We start from the raw sequence: 19876 nt of genomic DNA, 5'->3' as shown, positions 1-19876 counted from the left end.
CTATTTACTGTACAACTGCAAAGTTTCAGGTGCTGTTCTGAGTGTACTAGGGAAGGCAACAAAAAAACGCTTATTCTACTGAAGGAGACATTATAAAGGAAAACAGACAATAAGCAAAACACAAACCAAATTAGTAATAAATGTTAGAAAACAAAAAGATATCAAAGAGAAGGATTTAAAGTGAGGATAAAATTTTAAGCAAAAGAAAGCCAAGGAAAATCATAAAGTAGAAAAGACAACCCTACAACTTGTTAGGTGTAAATGCTATGAAGAGAAATAAAATACGGGGAAAATGTGATGGTGAAGTGAAGGCTGAGAGAAAATGGTCAGTGAAGGCCTTTTTGAAGAGGTGGCCTTGAGAAGTGAATGTCAATGAAGTAAGAGATCCAGTCACATGAGGATATGGGAGAAGGGCATACCAAATCAAAAACCCCTTGGCAAGAGCAAATGTGGCATGTTTAGGAAGCAGCAAGAGACCAGAGTGGTGGCAGTGGAGAGAGATGGGGATGTGTACAATCTTCCCGATAGCCACTCTGAATTTGGGCAGGTATACACTTAAAATTGTAATGACTTACTTCAAATCAAATCCACATTATAATTGCAGAGTGTAAATGGAGGGAATGAAGGAAAAAAAAAAGTGGGATGAAGCCTAAGTGGTACCACTGAGTAATGCAGACTTCCACAAGAAAAATCAGGGTGTATACACAGAAAGTTCAACGGCCATTCAAGGCAGTGGATAAGAAATTTCTACTGATTTGTAAAGTATCCCTGATAACTCATGCCAACTGGAAACAGTGTTCTACTCATTTTGAAATCCCTCCCACATTGCTAGGCCCATGTGAGGTACTCAGCAAATGGCGAGTGGTTATGTGTAGAAAAGCATGTGTGTGCCAACGTGTCGAACATTATGTTCATCAGACCTCACAGTTGTAAATGACTCAGAAAATGAATAACAAGTATCCAAAAGAGAATCCTCAAAAAAAAATCTCTAAACATATATTATTGATCTATATGTCCCTTAGGGCAAGATTCTAAATGGAGAAAAGAACTTGGCAGTGGGTTAAACAGAAATTGCACCTTCAGGTCAGCAGAACCTTGATAAGTACCTCTTATAAGACTCCTCCCACATTAGCAGGCATATTATCTGCAGCACACCCTTTAGCCTCTTTCTTAAATGGCACAAGGACCTACCTGTCCCATCAGTAAACACTGTGAAGTACTTGCTACCCAAGAACCATCCCATGCCCCTGGGTATCCAGAAATTAGGAAGGATGGTCTCTGTTTTTAGAATTAGGTTGATGTTCATTATAAGGGGAGCCAAAGGGAGAAGGACAGAAAATGAAAACAAACCATGTAAAAATTTTTGTACTATAAAGAATTAGAAGAATATAGGGAAAAGAATAACTTATAAGAAATCACACAGAAGCAGTTATGCCTAAAGTCTAAGCATTAAGCATGGTTTTGCATTTAGTAAGTTAAACTGTAATAGAGTAGACATTACCATTAAACCTATTGTTCTTTGCCACTTAGTTAAAAAAAAAACACTGTGAAAGACTTTCTGGAGAAACAAATTAACCAAAACAATCTGTATGTTTCTCAGTAGTTAAAAACAAATATAACTCAAGAACTTATACACGATCAGTCTCTTCAAAGTTCTTTTTAAATCTTGTATCCCAAAACAATGATGCAAAATAGCTTTAATACCAGGGCATGGGAAGCAGGGAGGAACGGGGCAAGACCAGGGAGTGATACTGGCCACATATTATTATATTGTGCGCATATACAAATATGTAACAACAAATCCCATCATTGTGGACAACTATACTATACCCATTAAAATGTGGGGAGAAAAAAGAGTCTGGGGATATATCTCAATGGTAAAGTACCGATGGTTTCAATCCCCAGTATGGGTTGGGGAGAGGGGAGGACCTTAATCTTCCAGTTACCCTCTGCTGAAATATAACTGAAGTCTTTTTTGTAATTTAAATCAGTCCTTGAGTTAACTTAAAGGACCCCCAGGGCATTCAAAGATAATACAGCACTGGACATTGTGCAATTATTCTGCAAGCCAACTTTCAGGTTAAAATCTTAAGTTTAAGCAATCACTAGAAAACAGTAACAATAAGTGCATTACATCTTAAAAGAAATTACCTTTTAAAAACAACATTAAGGAATAGTAGCCCTTTTTCCTAAAGATTTACAACAAAAATAAGTCATCTCCAATCAAATTTATTTTGCAGAGGTAGAGGACAGAATTACATTCTAATTTATAAACACATTTAGAAAATACATTTACGATTCACTATACAGATTTAAAAGTTGAAAATTATCGAAGTATCTCAATGTTTTTCTTCACTTTTACCTAAACAAAGATTTCCCTTTTTAGTAATAAGAATAATGCAAATAAGTAATTTTAAACATTCTTAGAGCCTAGTGACTTACAACTTTTAAGCACAGATTAAAATCTAGGATATACCTATGTTGATTTTAACATGGTTCCAAGCCTCTATAAATCTCAGGAAAAACAACAAAATTATCTGGAGACCAGGTGTAAGTAAGATGTGCCAAATGACTCTGCATATGCAGATCAACACCCAAGCCTAAAAGTATTATATTTGCTGAAGGCAGCAAGGGAAGCCAGATGATCCCCAACTTATGCAACATCCCTTAATATTCTAAGTTTCCAGTAGCTAGAGTTAATAACAATGATTTCAATCAGAACTATCAAAATCCTTCAGAGTGTTATGGTTTACAAGCAAATTTCATATGTATCAATTCATCTATTACTAAAAAGAATGCTATAAGAGTAAGCCTGACAAGAACTGTTGACTCATTTTAAAGATAAAGAAATTCAAAATCAGAAAAGATAAATCATGCATTGACTAGTGAGCCAGCTGACTACACATTAAAGACCTCACAAATGGATATGTCCTGTTACTCTCCATTTGCCTTCTACCTCCATTCAGAACTGACCTAGCAAAGTATGCTCTGAACACCTCTCTTCTCCCTTGTGCCATTTGACCGGGAGCTAACATCCCTAAACTATATACTACAGACTTCAATCTCAAGATGCTGGTCTCCAGAAGAACATGAGGCAATAATACTAGAATGTAATATCTACATAGGCTTACAGTCTGTCACATGCCAAAATCCGATTATAATACGTAACATTCGTTTGGTAGTAACATGGTATTTCATATTTGTCCTTGTCTCTGGGAGTTTCAAATGGAGACAAGGTTGTTGAGCAAAGCAGGATACAGATAGTCCTTGGTTCCTAATACTATTAGAACTACAGGTTCAGTTTCTAAAATAAACAACTATTTCAAATTGATATTGTTATCCTAAAATTGTTTTTAATTTAAACAGTACATATTGCGAACATGGCACTAAACCATGACTTTTAAAATTTTGTATTGAGTTCAAGTGGTTCCATTATATTTTCAAGATTTAAAAATAAGTTGAATTTACTTTTATCACCAGAAAAAAAGGTTTAAATAGATTACATTTTTTTTTAATTCAAGGTTTTCAACATGAAACAAAAAATTGTTCGAGAGAAGGTAAAATTCGGTTTATAGAGAGTCACATACCAAGCTTCAGGCAGCAAAACAGAGTATTCATGTGGAGAAGTTGTTTCTGGAAAGTTGGAGAGAATTGCAAGGCGATGAGGAAGAAGGTCAGAGCCATGATAAGTAAATAGAATTTCTAATGCTTGGACATTGCTTTCCTGTATAAAAGGGAAGAGGTGAGTTTCTAACATGAATCTTAAAAATAAAGCACTGATTTTCTATGACATTCAAAAATTTAACTTTTATGCAATTCTGAAAAAGTTCTTTGAAATATTGCTGAATTTTTCCTAACTTGTATCATGTTTCTCAATTTAACGGTACAAAAATGATTTTTAAATCTCTGAAGAAAATTTTTTAAAATGTAGCTATGTTCTCTACATTCATATTACAACAGAACAGAAAATGTAATGGTATATGCACACATCAACATTAACTGCACAACTTCAATATTTACAAGTGTTAATAGCCACAATTATTTACCAAAAAAAAGAATTACCCGAGCATAAGTTCTTGCTGAGAGAACAATATTCTGGCTTCTAAACTTCTTAAAGAACTCAGCATCGTATCTCTGTCCAGATGCATGAGGCACTCCCAGGATTTCCTGAAGGGAAACAATAATTTAATGAATAGGCCTTTAAGTACGGTGACAAGAATAGGCCTTTAAGTACAACCCTGCCTGCCTAAATAAATAAGGCCTGAACTAATTAAACTGTCAACTCTTAAATAAAGTGCTATTATCTGTATCCTCATCTTTGTTTTGAAGAGGGCCATATTTGTAAATGCAGTAATTTTTTTCAAATCCAGAAGTAAATGAAATAGTAAAAATTTAATTACAGTAGGACAACCAAAACCAACTACCTGGTAAGAATAAGCAACAGTTATACAGTGCTGTACATTATAAGCACCCATCACATCTACGTAAGAATAATTAAATCAATCTAAAGTTCTTAAGAGTGACCTATGTTAAATGCAGATTGTAAATTGTAAATGCAGAGTGAATAGGCTCAGAGTGTCTACTATATGCTAGTGGTACCGTTATAGGCACTGTTAACTCACTGAACAATGTACTTTCCCTTCCCCTCCACGTAGCTTGAAATTCAGCGAAGAAGTGAATCAACTGTTTACCAAACGTCTTAATTTTTTAAAAGCATTTATGAGGTACATAGAAACATTGAATATGAAGTAGATATCATAAGAGAATTGCTACTAATTTTGTTAGAAGTAACAGCAGCCTTGTGGTTATTTTTTTTAAGACCTAATGATTTAGATATTCGTACTGTAGATAAAATGATAGAATTTCTGTGATTTGCTTTTAAGTGAAAGAAAAGGCAGGAATGTAAAGGTGGAAAATAAAAGACAAGATTGGCAAACTAGCTGAAACTGAGAATGAAGACATCAGATTTCTTAGTACTGTTCTCTGACATGTTTGAAATAGTTTTTAATAAAAAGCTAAAAAGAAAACTAATAAAACTCAAGACAACTATACTCAAATAGATACTCAGTGTTCTTACATTTCCCTAAGAAGTTTCCTACTATTAGGAACTTTTTCACATTTTCTGATCCTCTAGACTGACATTCTATTCCCCAGCCCCCTACTCTCAGCTAACAACCTTGCTTTTCTTAATTGACTATTAGATGGGAGGTCCCTAATTTTCCAACCCACCAAAGCTGCAAATCTGCCTGCATCTATACCAATACAATTTTCCTTCCTTCCGTTACAGCAGAAAGGAATTTATTTTCATACCTAAAACAGTCTCCAAACGCCACTGATGCTCAGAATCCCATTCTCCTCCTCTTCCACTATTAACTAAGTATTCCTTTTTCTTCCACTGAATAAATTCCCTTTCACTCTTCCACTGTGCATTCCCGTTAGCATGCAACCAATACTACTACTTCCTTCTACTACAAAAACGACCCTTATTGGGGCTGGGGATGTGGCTCAAGAGGTAGCGCGCTCGCCTGGCATGCATGCAGCCCGGGTTCGATCCTCAGCACCACATACAAAGATGTTGTGTCCGCCGAAAACTAATAAATATTAAAAAATTCTCTTAAAAAAAAAAAACGACCCTTACACATACCTAGCCACCACCTCCTTCACCATTTTCTCTGGCCCAGCATTTTTCTCAATAACACTTCTTGAAAGAGCTGCCCATGTCCAGTCTCCACTTCCCCACTGAACCTCTAAGAAAAACTCGATTCCTTAAATAGGATAAGTAAACAATTCTAACCATGTTTCCCACCTTTGTTCTGTGCCACCTCAATCCCCACATCCTACGCTGACTATCAAATGTTCTCAAGAGCATGTCACCTTCTTCCATGCCAACAGGCCTTTATCTAACACTGATTATTAGCAGAGCCTGCTCAACAGAGAAGTTCTTGCTTCCTAGTTATTTGGACAAACTGATAACCTTCTCTAAGCTTCTATAAAATTCAGAGGATAGTAGAAACTGCCTCAAAAAACTGTTGATAAACAATCTTGAATAAGTACATGAGACAACAGCTGACAGTCCTCAACAAACGTGCTGGTATTTCTTGAGGTCTTCTCTTTGCCCACTGGGTCTTCCTACTGTGCTTCCTCATCAATTCTTCCTAACTTTATCATCACTTAATGCCTATAAAAGAAAACTGTTCTTTATTCATCTCTCCACCTCCAGAAACAGCCCAATAAAATCTGGCATACAGTAAGCACACAGGTAAAATTTAAATGAATTTATTTTTATCCATTTATCATCATTTGTAAAAAGCATGTCCTATGATGAAAATGCAATGCCTATCTCTTATACTAACAGGTTAATCATTATACCTGAAGATTTTAATTCATTCCAAGTCATCTACATTTCAAAAGCTTAGGTTTTCAAAAAAAGGGGGGGGGACTTAAATACTTTAAATGGACTGTCACATGGGAAATAGCCATTCAAAACCCAAAGAGTAACAAAAGAGGCCTGGGAGTGTAGCTGAACGGTAGAGCACTTGCCTAGCAGGTGTGAAGCTCAGGGTTCAATCCCAAGCACCACAAATGGTGGTGGTGGTGATGATGATGATGATGATGAAAGAAAATTAACTGGATAGTCAAGCTCTGAACATTTTGGGGGGTAGCAAGGGGATAACCCGGGATTGAACCCAGGGACTTACCCACTGAGTCACACCCCTGGCATTTTTTTTCCCCCTAACAGGATCTTTCCAAGTTGCTAAGTCTGGCTTTGGAACTTATGATCCCCCTGCCTCAGCCTACTGAGTCACTTGTATTACAAGTACGCATGCACTACAGTATGCAGCTAAACATTTTACATATTTTTTTTTAAAGATTTATATACTTAGCCTTAGTTTCATGAATAAAGTACATGCTTGGATTTCTATAGTATGGAATGTGCTTATAATACATTACCTCAAAATATTCCAGAACTCAAACGTTGTAAAACAATGTTTTAGGGCAGTATGACCATCTGCCAGTAAAGCTAATTGTACTTATATATAAAATTTTCGGGAATTCTTCATTACTTGTTTGCATTAAGTGGTATATTCATTACCAATGCTTTGTAATATCCACAAAATTAGCCCTCTTAAGTGTCCTGTTTAAAAAGCATTTTAACTACATTAGCAAGGTGGGGGAATCAAGTGCTTCTGGGTCCATTTACACACAGTCACAAGTACAAAAGGCTTCCGTTATTCTTGGGATGGGCACCATATTAGCAGACATGACACTGAGCACCTACTACTGTGCCAATGTCATGACTGATATGCCTACACAGTAGGGAGGCAAGTCACAGACTAAAGAAATAACTTCCATGTGAAGCCAAACTTCGATAGTTGGAAATACAGTTTAAAACCTGAATAACTTCAACTATGAAGGTCATTTAATAAAGCAATCTAATCTATTTACGGAAATGTGGCCAATTTCCACTTTTACCTTTAAGAGTTTATGAATTGTTCTAATAGTTCAGAGTACTACTGAAATCCCCAACATGGGGCCATCTGTACTTACATCTCTGAAGACTTGAATACAAAACATACTATTTTTAAGTTCAAGTGTGGCCCTAATTAGGATCAACCAACTAAATTCGACCCAACAAATCATACTCATCTTAAGATTATTTAAACTCAGTAAAAACTGAAAATTGGTACTGAGAACAGCTAAGTGTCATTAACAAAATATAAGAAAAAGAACCGTAAATCTACAAGACTTAGAGGCATTGAAATGGCTATGCCTTTTTTATTCCCTAACCTAACAAAATAACTTCTGGCCTTTCATGATCTTGAATTTTTACCAAAACAAGTTATGAGAGAACTTGCTTCTGTAAGAAATTTTTCCCATATAAACAGTTTTAAGACAAGAATATCAGTGACCGATCAAATTCACATAATTGGACTGAAATTATTCCTTACCTCATATGTTGCAAGTCGATCCAAGTAAGTTAATAATTTCAGTCTACAACGGCAAAGTTATTTTTGTTCCAGCGTCAACCTGTGTTGAATAACTATATTAGGCCATTTATATTTACATAGAATTACATTTCTCTAGGAGTTAAAATAGAACAAAAAATGAATAATATTCCACTGAACCCAAAGCTCTTGGAACAGTTTACTAAATAAAGCATAAGGGTAAAACAATATTAGAACATTTAAGTTGCTGCAATAATTATCACAAGTAAAAAATATATACTAAAATCATTCGTTATTTTAAAGAGGTTACCGAATGAATAGTAATGAATCATTACTTTGAGAAGTTCACTAATTTAAGTAGTTCTCGTCTCTTCTTGAGCTCTTTTTCCTTTTTATTCTTGGCAGGCTGTTCATCCAGTGGTGAAAGATCCTCATAGGAGATACTGTCAATGTCTACTTCACCAGGTAATGGGAAAGTAAATTTCAAGGAGAACAGAGACCTCCCACCTAAAACTGTCACCTAAGCCTACTTTCCACATTTCCAATCTGCATCTCTGATCATTTTCTTGCCATAGCACTTATCAGCTCTCCACATACTGTGTGTTCATCATTCATTATCTGCTATCCTAGCTAGTTTCATAAGGAAAACACATCCCAAACACCTGGAATAGTTGACAGCAATAAGACGCTAATAATGTTTACTGAAAAATAACATTGAAAAGCTATCATGGAATACCATATAAACTTATCTCACCTGCAAATATCTAAGTATAATACTCATCCTACAAATTGTAATATTAGAGACCAAGCAAAGAATTAGAGTGCATGCATGTGGTAAAGTGAATAAGAAGCTTAGTATCCATCTTCCAAGGGGAAAAAATGCAAAGTTATAAATCAAAAAGTAACAATGGAAGCATTTTATTTAGATGCATGAAAGCAACCAGAAGAATACCGCTAAAAGTGGACACCAATTTAGTTAGTTTTTAGAACTATTTAAAACTCTGATATATGCACATAATTTCAAATATTAAAGTAAATCTAATAAAAATGGTAAAAAAATTAATCTCAAGATCATGCATATAACAGATCCAAAATTACTATACAGATCATACAAAAATGTCAACATTAACTACCCAACAAAAAAATGATGAGTCATTTTATAAATCACAATAGAGTGGCCAATAACAAAGTTGTACAACCTCAAACAGCAACCAAAGAAATGCAAATTGAAACCATGGTAAGATTCTTTTATCCTTATCAATATTTAGAAGTCTGACATCATTCCCAACATCAAGATCATTGAGAATGAAATAGAAATTTTCAGACTGGTGATGGGTCTATACAACGTTATAAGTTCTAAGGAAAATACTTGACTTTACCTTGATAGGTTTAGGATGTACTTTCTCAACAAGTCAGCAATTCCACTCCTAGATACTACATCCTACAGAAACTTACAGAAGGTGCTAAGTGTACAGTGATATTTTTTTTACCACTATACTTGTGTTTATATCAAAACCTGGAAACATTTTCATCTATGGGAGAATGGATAAATGCTACATACTATTCAGAAAATAAGATATTCTCATAGTTAAAAAATAAGTGAACAAGATAAAATAAATCAAAAGGCAAGTCAAAGAAATACCTACAATGTCTTCTGTGTGATTCCACTTATATAAAGTCAAACAGCAAAACTAGGAATAAGTGATAAAGAAGCAGAGGATGATACACACGAAATTCGGTACAGTGGTTATCTCTGGGAAGACACCAAGGATGGCATCAGGGAAGAGCACAAAGGGCATTTCAGTATGGGGGTAGGGGTATGTATTCTTTTGCAGAATAAAAGTAAAATTATGAAAAGATACCTATGACTGAATGGTACACAAAACTTGAACACATGTTCAGTCGATAAAGAATTAAGTATCCTGAGGGTCAGAAAGTTTAAAGACTAACCAAAAAACAAATTAGTCACAAAACTCAAAACAAGTTAGGTTCACCTGACTCAAAATTTGACACTCTTTCAATTTAGAGAATCAAACAATTACCTTGGCTAACTTATGAAATATGTAAATTTCATTCTCAAAATTAAATAGGAGAAATCACTGGAAGGAGAAAATGCCAAAAGCTCCTAGTAAACTTCAATGTAGATGGCAAATAATGGAGAAGTGGAGTCCCTGAAGAATGTGTTGCTATTATTGGAAGGAACTATGCAACCTATATTCAGCCAACCTAGCACTAATCTGCAAGGAAAGGAGAAGTAACATCTACTGAGGCCCTTCTGTGTGAAAGCACTTTATATGTAGTACTTTAATAGTTCTCTCAATGCCAAGAATTAGGTATAATACTCATCTTACAAAAAGAAAAAATCCAGAGGGCTAGAGGAAAGAAATTCCTTAACGAATATTCCCAGTGCCCTATCTGGCTTGGAGAAGTTCAGTTCACCAGGGAGATAAGCATAAAATATCAAAAGATGACTACAACAATATTACAGATATTAAGCATAGCTATACACAAAAGTGTGGAATGAAGCAGCCAAAGAAAGAATCAAGATAGACCATTTCTTCTCATTGAATCAAGATTTCCATATTCACCCAATATTCCACTAAATATCAGAGCAAATGGTTCTTACCTATGACCAGGGTGGTAAACAGCAGCGTTTATTCCATGAGGATAATAGGTACTGAAGTTGAAACTGTGACTTTCTTGGTAGCTCTGATTTGTTCCCACACTAAATTTAAGAAGATAAATAAAAAATAAATACCATTAAACCACAAGGACATCATTAAATGTCAATTTATAAGACTGGGGGCTGGAGTTGTAGCTCAGTGGTAGAGCGCTTGCCTAGCACACGTGAGGCAGTGGGTTTGATCCTCAGCACCACAATAAATAAAAGGTAATGGGCCATCTACAACTTAAAGGATTCCAATTAGAACCAGTCAGCATGGGCCCAAGTGACCTAGAGTTTTCCTGACAGTGGGGACTTGAAAGTCTCAAGTCAAAAGTCAAAAGGTACACCTTGAAAGTCAAAAGTCAAAAGGTACACCTGGACAGGACTGTATGGAAACTTCTCTGGGATCTCCAATAAAACTGGAATGCTGGAGAGGCACACAGTCCCATTGTTCTGAGAGGATCCACTCTCTCCCTTGAGAATATCTCCTTTTTCCTATCCCTTCAGTAATCTCATGCCTGTTACTCTGAGTGACATGTATGAAATCTTTGCTTTGATCACAATAATGGGGGGTTGAAGCGAGGGTCTTTGTGCTGCCTCACTATAAGGCCTGAGCCCTGTAACATTGGGAAAGATACAAGGGAACTTTCTTGCATGATAGCAATTTTTTGTATCTTGAGAAGGATTTGAATAGCACAAGTATGTACATTTATCATAATTCACCAGAGGTTACAATCAAGATTTGTGCTTTACAATGTATGACATTTTTACCTGAAAAATTATAAGCAAATATGGAATTCTAATTAATGAAATGCATGCTAAAGTATTTGAGTGCTGATGTCTCCAACTTATTTTGAAATACACTGCAAGATTAATAGCTAGAGACAGAGGGACAGATGTTCAAAAAAGTGATATAGCAAGTAAATAAAATCCTAGGTATAGAATCCAATGTGAAATGTGTGTTCAACACACCATTCTTTCAACTATCGTATTTGCAATTTTTCTTAACATGCTAAAAGAAAAAATATATCTGACACTAAACCAGAGAAATAAACATTGTATCAAATATGACTTCCCAAAGTATATTTTTACCTCACAAGGTAACTTCTAAGTTCTCCTCGGTAATTGATGACCAGGAGTTCTGCAGACCACTGTGCACTTGCTTTGTATTCTAAAAATATCAACCCAGCAATGGCATAGCTCAAATCACCTACAAAACTAGATGCCTGTAGAAGACAAATTAAGTTACTAAAATAGTAGTTAAAAGTTAATACATGTTTATCTGGAGGATATCCAAAACACTGGCTTTGACACCCTAATCTAGACCAATTCCCAACCTCAGCAGCCTCTTTGAGATGTTCACACAGGTTAAGTAAATTTCTATTCACAGAGAGAAAGGCGGAAGGGTGAGAAGGTCAGGAGGAAGGAAGGGCCACCACAGACTCTGAACTCTAAATATAAGCTTTCAAGTATTAATTTCTACTGCTAGCAGTATCCTAGGCTAAAAACAAAACCAACTACAATTACTTTCCAGGCTATACTGCTAAATACATGAAGGTCTGAGCACCTTGGGAAGCATGCATAATAAAGTTTATTCCCTTAGAGTTGATCAGAATATGTCACTACAAAATACGCCACTTAGGCATAGAATCATTTTGATCAGAAGGCAACTGAGAACCAAGGGATGCAGCAAAGTTCTCTGCCATCTCCTTACTGCCTAAAAAGGCAAAATTTTCTCTTTAGAAAAGTGCTTCTGCACCAGGAAGGGACTGCAAGTCATACCAAAATGAGTCACAGAAACAGACCTCATTAACTAATGGAAGATGAGGGTTATTTAATTTCACATTTCCTAGGCACTTTCCCACAGTTTATAGACCTTTAAGATAGTATATAAGCCCCCACATCTACTTCCTTTAGTTCAGTTTTTTATGAAGGTCCAAGCATGCAAAAGCATTAATAAAATTTGTGTATTATTTCTCCTGTTAATCTGTCTTGTCAGTTCAGTTTGCAGTCTCCCAACTACTAGATTTGAGAGTACAGGGAGTTTTTTCTAACACTAAATGGTATCTTGTAGTCTAGAGCCACTCACTGAACACCTGATACATGCAAGTTCTAATTGAGATACTATAAATATAAATATATACATAACATTTCAATGATTTAGTACAGAGGAAAGAAAATATCTCATTAACATTTATGATTACATGTTGAGATGGTATTTTGAATAAAATGGCTCAATAAAACAAAGAAATTTTACCTTTTTATTATAGCTACTATAAGATTTTAAAAATTACATTTGAATTTATGTATGTGTACACACACACACACACACACACACACACACACACACACCTTGTATTATATTCCTAATAGATTAGATTACTAGTTTCTAGACTAAACTCCTTCATGTGGTTCCAGAGGATTTCCATAATAGAGGCCAAAGCACTTTTTCCAAGTTTTTCCATTCATTATTTTTGAATTTTAAAAAAAGTTCTCAGCTCTACCTCTCAGAGTAAGCTGAAAATCTTACAAATATTAATCCTCAGCTCCTACACAGATCAACTAGATACAAACTCCCCAGTAGAGCCTGGGCAATCCTATAGTGCATTTTGGTTTTGTTTTTATTTTCCTTATAAAACTCCCAGTTGATTAGCCAGAGTTAGAACCACTGTTCTACCTACCCTGTACCTTCACTTAGGGATATAAACTAAAAAGCACTATAATCACTAAAAAAAGATTAATAACTGGGCTGCCCTGAGAAAGTCATTTTACTTCCAGACTGGTTTTCTAAACTGTAAATGGGAATAATATCTTCCCAACATACTCAAAGGGTAATTCTGAATATTAAATAATAGACTTAGTCATTAATATAAAGTAGCCAAGAAATACATGTTTATTTTTCCCCCCAACCATTATTTTTCCCCCATCCACTTCTTTCAATTTTTATCCCTTTTAAAGGTAACAAACTCTAGTTGTTCCAGTCTAGGGTACATTCTGCACCACGACAAAAGAATTATAGCCAGGTGCTGTGATGCATGCCTATAGTCCCAGTGACAGAGGAGGATGAAGCAGAAGGATCAAAAGATCAAGGCCAACCTCAGCAACTTAGCAAGAGGCTATCTTCAAAACAAAAACTAAAAGGAGTACAGCACCCCAAGGTTAAATCTCTTATAGTAAAAATAAAAAAATAAACTAAGATATCCTGAAATTAGGAGGGTCAGAGAATGGAAGGGTGTTGGAGAGGTAAGGGAAGTTAGTCAATCAACAGATGTAGACAAAAAACAACTCTAGGCTGAAACCTTGACTTAAATCCCATCATGGCTGCCCACCAGGCCCTGTTTCTGGACTGTTACTCCAACCAATCCAGAAGCAACTATTACTTCTCCTTGTGGTCTAACCTCTTGTCCCAAGCTTCCCCTCCTTCACTGTTCTCTCTCCTCTAGTGGCAACAGAAGTTCAATGTAAGAATTGTGCTTTCCTTCCCCAAAGAAAATACGGAGCTCCAGGTTCAGCAGACATTTTCAAATTCCTACCTAGCCTTGTTGCTGGAAGTTGTGGGAACTTGTTCCAAGACTTAGTTTTTCCTTCTCTGGGTAGCCTGTGTAATGAGGCTCAAAAAACTCCTTTATTTCATACATCCCTAGATCTCAACAGTCTTGTTTTTAATAATCTCTATTTAGTAGTTACTTACCAGGTGGTTTTCAATCTGTATAGTGCCTTATAAATATAAGGAATACCACAGATAAACTTCTAAGTTTTGGGGTATCTTAAGTTCTTAGTTTTGTTTTTTTTTTGGTGGGGGGGGGCAGGGAGGTACTGGGGATTAACTTAAAGGCACTATCACTGAGCTACATCCCCAGCCATTTTCTTTTTTTTCAATCTTTTGAGACACTACTTGCAATCCACCTGCCTCAGCCTCCCAAGTTCCTAAAATTAAACGCATGAACCACCATGCCAAACAAGTTCATAGGTTTTTCTGATTTATATTTACTTGTATTTCCCCTATGGTCACATTCATCCATTCAGTCACTTATACATAGAAAGCAACAGACAACAAATGTCAGAGGTTGAAGGAATATACGTACCGGGGAAATGACAAATAGTTCACTTCCCACGAGATCAAATACCCTCACAGTTCCTGTGCTTTCAGCATAGGCCAGCAGTGTGCAATCATAACTCCATGCTACCCGTCTCCACTGGGGTTTGGGATCTTTTGGAACTAGAATGAAAAGAGGTGCTTTTAACAATGTCATAATGATAGTTAACATTTTAGTCACTGCAACTAAAATATTCAACTATATTACATTATCTTCTAAGGATCTCTAAAATTTCATTCAATAGAAAACAGTTCCCAGAAATCCATTTCAAGTAAAATGTAAATCAAATATTCTGCCCCATTTATTTTAGAAGCAAAGCCTCTGACACCAGAGGCCTGATGAATGCTAAACATACTCTCGTGTCTGGTAAAGGCTCAGAAATATGCCTCAAAAATAAAATAGAGCAAAAGTCTAGAAAATAATTCTAATCCAATGAGTTTGGCCCCTCTAAAAGCAAGATTTGAGAAGCTTAACAGATCCTTTAAATATATCAAATACAGATGCCAAGAAAATACAAAATAAAAGGAATTCCATACAGATACACACATTTAGAAAATTCACTAGAGCAGTTTTTAGTCAATAGTAAGATTTTTATAAGCAACACCTTAAAGTAATTCTAATAATCCAACACTGGGATTTTTTTTCTCTGAATTTTTAAATAGGAAGGATATTGGCAATGAGGGGAAAAAAAGGTTACGAAACCAAAATCTAGGTTTTGTTTGAAGTTTGTGTGTTTCACTGGCTTCTATTTCTCCTCATTAAAATCTCAGAGCTGAAGAGATAGGTAGGATAAACACCCTCTTGTTAGAATTCCAAATAATCAAGCGACTCAAGGTACCACCACGGGTCAAGAGCAGAAAAAACCTGGAACCTCAGCATCCTTCCTGCCCACACAGAGCACTTCTCATTACGGCATGCTGCCTCAGTCAGGGCCTTAGGATTGCTTCTGTGGGAGAGAAAAATAGGCCACCCCAAATCCAACCTCTTCAGCATATTTTGAGCCAGTTACTCGAAGATAGATTTCTACAGACAAAAGAATGGCTCCAAGAAGCTGTCCTTTTAGAGAAAAAAAAAAATTACGTCTATAAAATTGTGTCTATCTAGCCAGGAAGAGAGGCACAAGCCTCAACACCACCCTCAGTCCGAACTCCAAGCAGCATTCAAAGAAATGCCTCCCACCTGGTAGAGAAGGGGGAATTAAGTCCAGGCCTTAGACTTGAAATCCAGCGCCAAGCAGAGACCCAGACTCTAACCCCTGGTCAATACCCACAAACTGAGCCACTGGAACTGCATTAGCCAGGCTGCAAGTAAACTGCCTCCGCTACCCTTCCTCCAACCTTGGGCAACAGGAAAAAAAACTACCAACTAGGAAGCAGGTCATGGAAACTAGCACAGATCTTTAGTCTTGGAGCTCGAGACTCAAAGCCAAGGCAAACCCCAAAGGCCATATACCTAAACCAGAGCTCCCAGGTGTAACCTCCACATCTGTACTGTCATCAGGCAGAGAACTGCCCCAGTGGGACAGACTTGAGTTTTGGCCTGCATCACTGCCAGCCTTACAGTGTGCCTGGCACACCCAATCCCACAGACTCCCAAGTCCCTGAAGCTGTAAAACTCAGGTATAACAGTAGCATCAGCCTTGGTAGCCAAGGGACTGTCTCCACATCCTATCCCCTTCAGACACCACAGCTATCCTCAAGGCCAGTGCTTGCAGAGGAGCTGCTAAACCTGCCCAACACCAGGAGAGACTTGTACCCTAGTAGGATGGAGTCATGTTTCAGCCTGCATCCCTGCCAACCCATAGCATGGGCCTGGATCACCCCTGAGGCCATGCAGATTCTTGTGGCTGAGAGTCAGGCACAAGCCAGCTTAGAGTTAGACTTGGAGCCAAAGAACTACCTTCACTATCACTACTCACCCTGGACATCATAGTGTAGAGCAAAATGCCATTCATTCACTGACAGTAGAACAAGGCAATCAGCACAGAACTTGGCCTTGAAATGCAGTGCCAGGATGGTGAAACGTAACACAGGAGAGAGATCTTAACAGTCCTCACCAATAGGCCAGTGCCCATGGACAAAGCTTTTGAATGGCCCCAGTTCTGACACAAGAGAAGATATATAGCCCCAATATATCATAAGCCTAACCTGACCAGGATTACCTGTGGCTAACTGCAGCCAGCTTGAGCCATAAAGACTCTGGTGATAGGCAACGAGAGCAGTGTAGGACTTGGGCTACCCAGTGCTGGGCTGGTCTTGGTGGATTACAGGCTCTGTGTGAAACAGCTTGGCAGTTTGGGTAGCCATAGGTGTGGCTTAGGGGCCTGAGACTAGCCTCTCCATAGTGATTCTGCCCAGAGTTGGGAGATTTCCCAGTGGCTGTAGATAAGGTGTCTGGGTCTACTACAGTCCCACAGAGAGGCTTGAAGTGATGGAGTACCCTTGTTAGGTATTCCCCCAGTTCATGCTCAGCAAAACACCAACTGCAGAACTGCAAAGTTATGCCTAGATAGCTTTCTAGTATGAACAGACAGCAAACCAACAGAGTATTCAAACAAAACCCGGAGTTATGGCATCACATTTTCCTTCCCAAAACTGAGTCAAGAAGAATCAGAAAATGTGAATAGACTAATAAGTAATGAGACTGAGTCAGTAATAAAAAGCTTCCCAAAGAAAAGCCCAGTTATAAATGGCTTCACTACCGAGTTCCAAACATTTAAAGACTAATTCTCTTTAAATTATTGCCCCCCCCAAAAAAAATGAAGGAAATTTTTCCAAACATACTACAAGGCCTGCACTGCCCTGATATCAAAACCAGACAAGCACACAAAAGGTTACAAACCAGTATCCTTGCTGAAAAAAATCCAACAAAAATGCTAACAAACCAAATTCAATAGTATATTAAAAACATTAACCATGATTAATTGGAATTCATCCCAGGGATACAAGGATAGTTCCACCCACATAAATCAATACCACCTCAACAGAACAAAGGACAAAAACCATATGATCGCCTCAAAAGAAAGTAAGGGGGGAGATCCTAAAATTTGTATGGAAACAGAAAAAAGGTCCAAATAACCAAAGGGATTTTGAGGGGCAAGGGGGAAAAAACAGGAAGTTCAACATTCTTTCATAAAAGCAGTTAACAAATTAGGTATATGGCCTCAATATGATAAAGGTCGTATACAATAAGCCAACAGCTAACATTACACTGAGTAGTAAAAGGCTGAAAGTTTTCTAATTAGTGGAATAAGACAAGGATGCCTAGTTATACTACTTTTCAACATAGTACTATGAGTCCTAACCAGAGCAATCAAGGAAAAAAATAGCCAAGGAAGGTGGCACATGCCTCCGATTCCAGTGATTTGAGAGGCTGAGGCAGGAGGATTGCAAGTTCTGTGACAATGATTCATTTTATGCTTTGAATATAGTAGCCCTTGAGCTCCACCATCTTGGCTTATCTTAAAATGGGCATATTTTTTTTCCCTCTTCTCCCTATCCCAAATTAACCAGTGAATCACAATCCTCCTACAGAGAACACCGTGAATGCAGACTTGGAATAGCTTCTTTAAAAACCCCCTGTTCTCCCTGATGGCAGAATTGCATCCTCTGGGACAGGAGTCCCCTGTGCTTCTCCTTTGCTTTATTAACAAAAAAAAAAAAGCCACACACTTTTTTTCTCAAAATCGTGTCCTCCTGACAATGATGTAAAGAAAAGGGAACTCTGCACACTGTTGGTGGGTATGTAAATTAGCACAAAAAATTAAAAGTAGAACTACCATATGATTCAGCAATCCTATTCCTACCTACACATATCCACAGGAAATGAAATCAGTGCATGAAAGAGACATCTGCACTTCCATGTATATTGCAACATTATTCATAACAGCCAACAAATGGAAACAATCTAAATGGAAAAAACAAGAATGAATATAATGCATGTGTACATTAAAAACTATTCAGCCATAAAAAAATCCTGTCATTTGTGACAAAATGGATGGAGATTATGTTAAGTGAAAAACGGCAAGCAAAGACAAGAACTGCATGATCTCACTCAGGTGAAATCTAAAAAAAGTTAACCTCCATTTTACTTTCAAGTTTCGGGAGATCATCAGAAGCTGGGGAGACAAGAGGGAAGGAAGGGATGGGGAGAGGCTGATCAATGGGAACTACAGGGAAAAATAATTTTCAGAAGTTTGTGGCCTTCCCTGTAATTATTTGCTAATATCACAGGTCAGTTTTTATCATCTTTTTTTTTAACTTATAAAATAGCTTCCTAACTGGTCTTCCCATCTTCAGTCTTTCTCTTCCTCCACTACCCAAAGAACATTTTAAAATAAAAATGAACAAATCAAATCCTTTGGCTACTTTAAAATCCCTGATGGCTTTTCATTCCCAACAAAACCAAGTCTCAATACCTCACTATACAAGAAAGTCCCTTACAGAAAGCCCTATCGTATATGTTTATAGTTTCATCCCATACCACGTCCTGTATCACACCCCTAACACCACCCACACATACCACCTCTGCCTTTCATACACACGTATGCCTTAACATGGACTGTTTCTCTCCAGTCTTACTCATCCTTGTAAGCCTAGTTTACCTGTTACCTCCTCCTTCCTTGACACTTTGAAGCTGACTGGTCTCGTCTAGTGCACCAAATATGCCGTACATACATTTTTCATAGTATTGATCACCTCGTACTATGTTGTTTACACAACTATCCTTAAAGAACACCAATTAAGTATGCATTATACAACTGGGGTCTTTTCTCTACCTGAAAGAGATACTGTGTAGAAGTCAAGACTCCCCTTGCCTTCAGTAATATATTTTGTATATATGGGCGAAGTATGCCAAGTATCAATGAGTTCATTTTTATTATCAATAGGTAAAAAGTATATTAAAAAATCTGAGAGGTCCTTGAACACAGGAGAGTCTAGGTAACTTTATTCAGTCCTACCAAGACACTACATAAACTAAGAACTTTTTTTTTTAAACACAATGAGTGTATGATGAAAAACAGTTCCATGTCTTCAGATAGCTGAAAAGTCAAATGTGGAAGCAGACACAAAATGATGAACAACTCAAAAAGCTACATATGCACAGATGCTACATAAAAACCAGCAAGACGATGACTTTGCCTTAAAAAATATTTATGTGCTGAGAAA

General features: G+C 37.0%; 1 protein-coding gene and 1 long non-coding RNA gene across 2 annotated transcripts in view; both read right to left on the bottom strand.

Annotated features, from left to right (window-relative positions):
* Window positions 1-3587: 3587 nt before the first annotated feature.
* Window positions 3588-8008, bottom strand: LOC308640373. Its single transcript, XR_014020252.1, has 3 exons — window positions 7950-8008; window positions 4063-4167; window positions 3588-3724 (listed from the first exon to the last, which is right to left on the bottom strand). It is a non-coding gene; the product is annotated as an uncharacterized lncRNA (long non-coding RNA).
* A 2560-nt stretch (window positions 8009-10568) lies between these two features.
* Window positions 10569-19876, bottom strand: part of LOC308640367 (NBAS subunit of NRZ tethering complex-like) — a gene marked incomplete at its 3' end in the record, with an annotated part of 30675 nt that continues 21367 nt past the window's right edge. The window contains exons 7-9 of the mRNA XM_081312301.1: window positions 14697-14830; window positions 11704-11837; window positions 10569-10671 (exon numbers count right to left, since the gene is read on the bottom strand). Coding sequence (XP_081168427.1) covers window positions 10569-10671; window positions 11704-11837; window positions 14697-14830 — 371 coding nt within the window. The remainder of the gene's footprint in view (window positions 10672-11703; window positions 11838-14696; window positions 14831-19876) is intronic.

The sequence above is a fragment of the Spermophilus citellus genome (genome assembly GCF_964194105.1).
Source record: "Spermophilus citellus genome assembly, contig: SCAFFOLD_114, whole genome shotgun sequence".
In the NCBI taxonomy this organism is placed as follows: Eukaryota; Metazoa; Chordata; class Mammalia; order Rodentia; family Sciuridae; genus Spermophilus; species Spermophilus citellus.
This window is presented reverse-complemented; position numbering and strand designations above follow the sequence as displayed.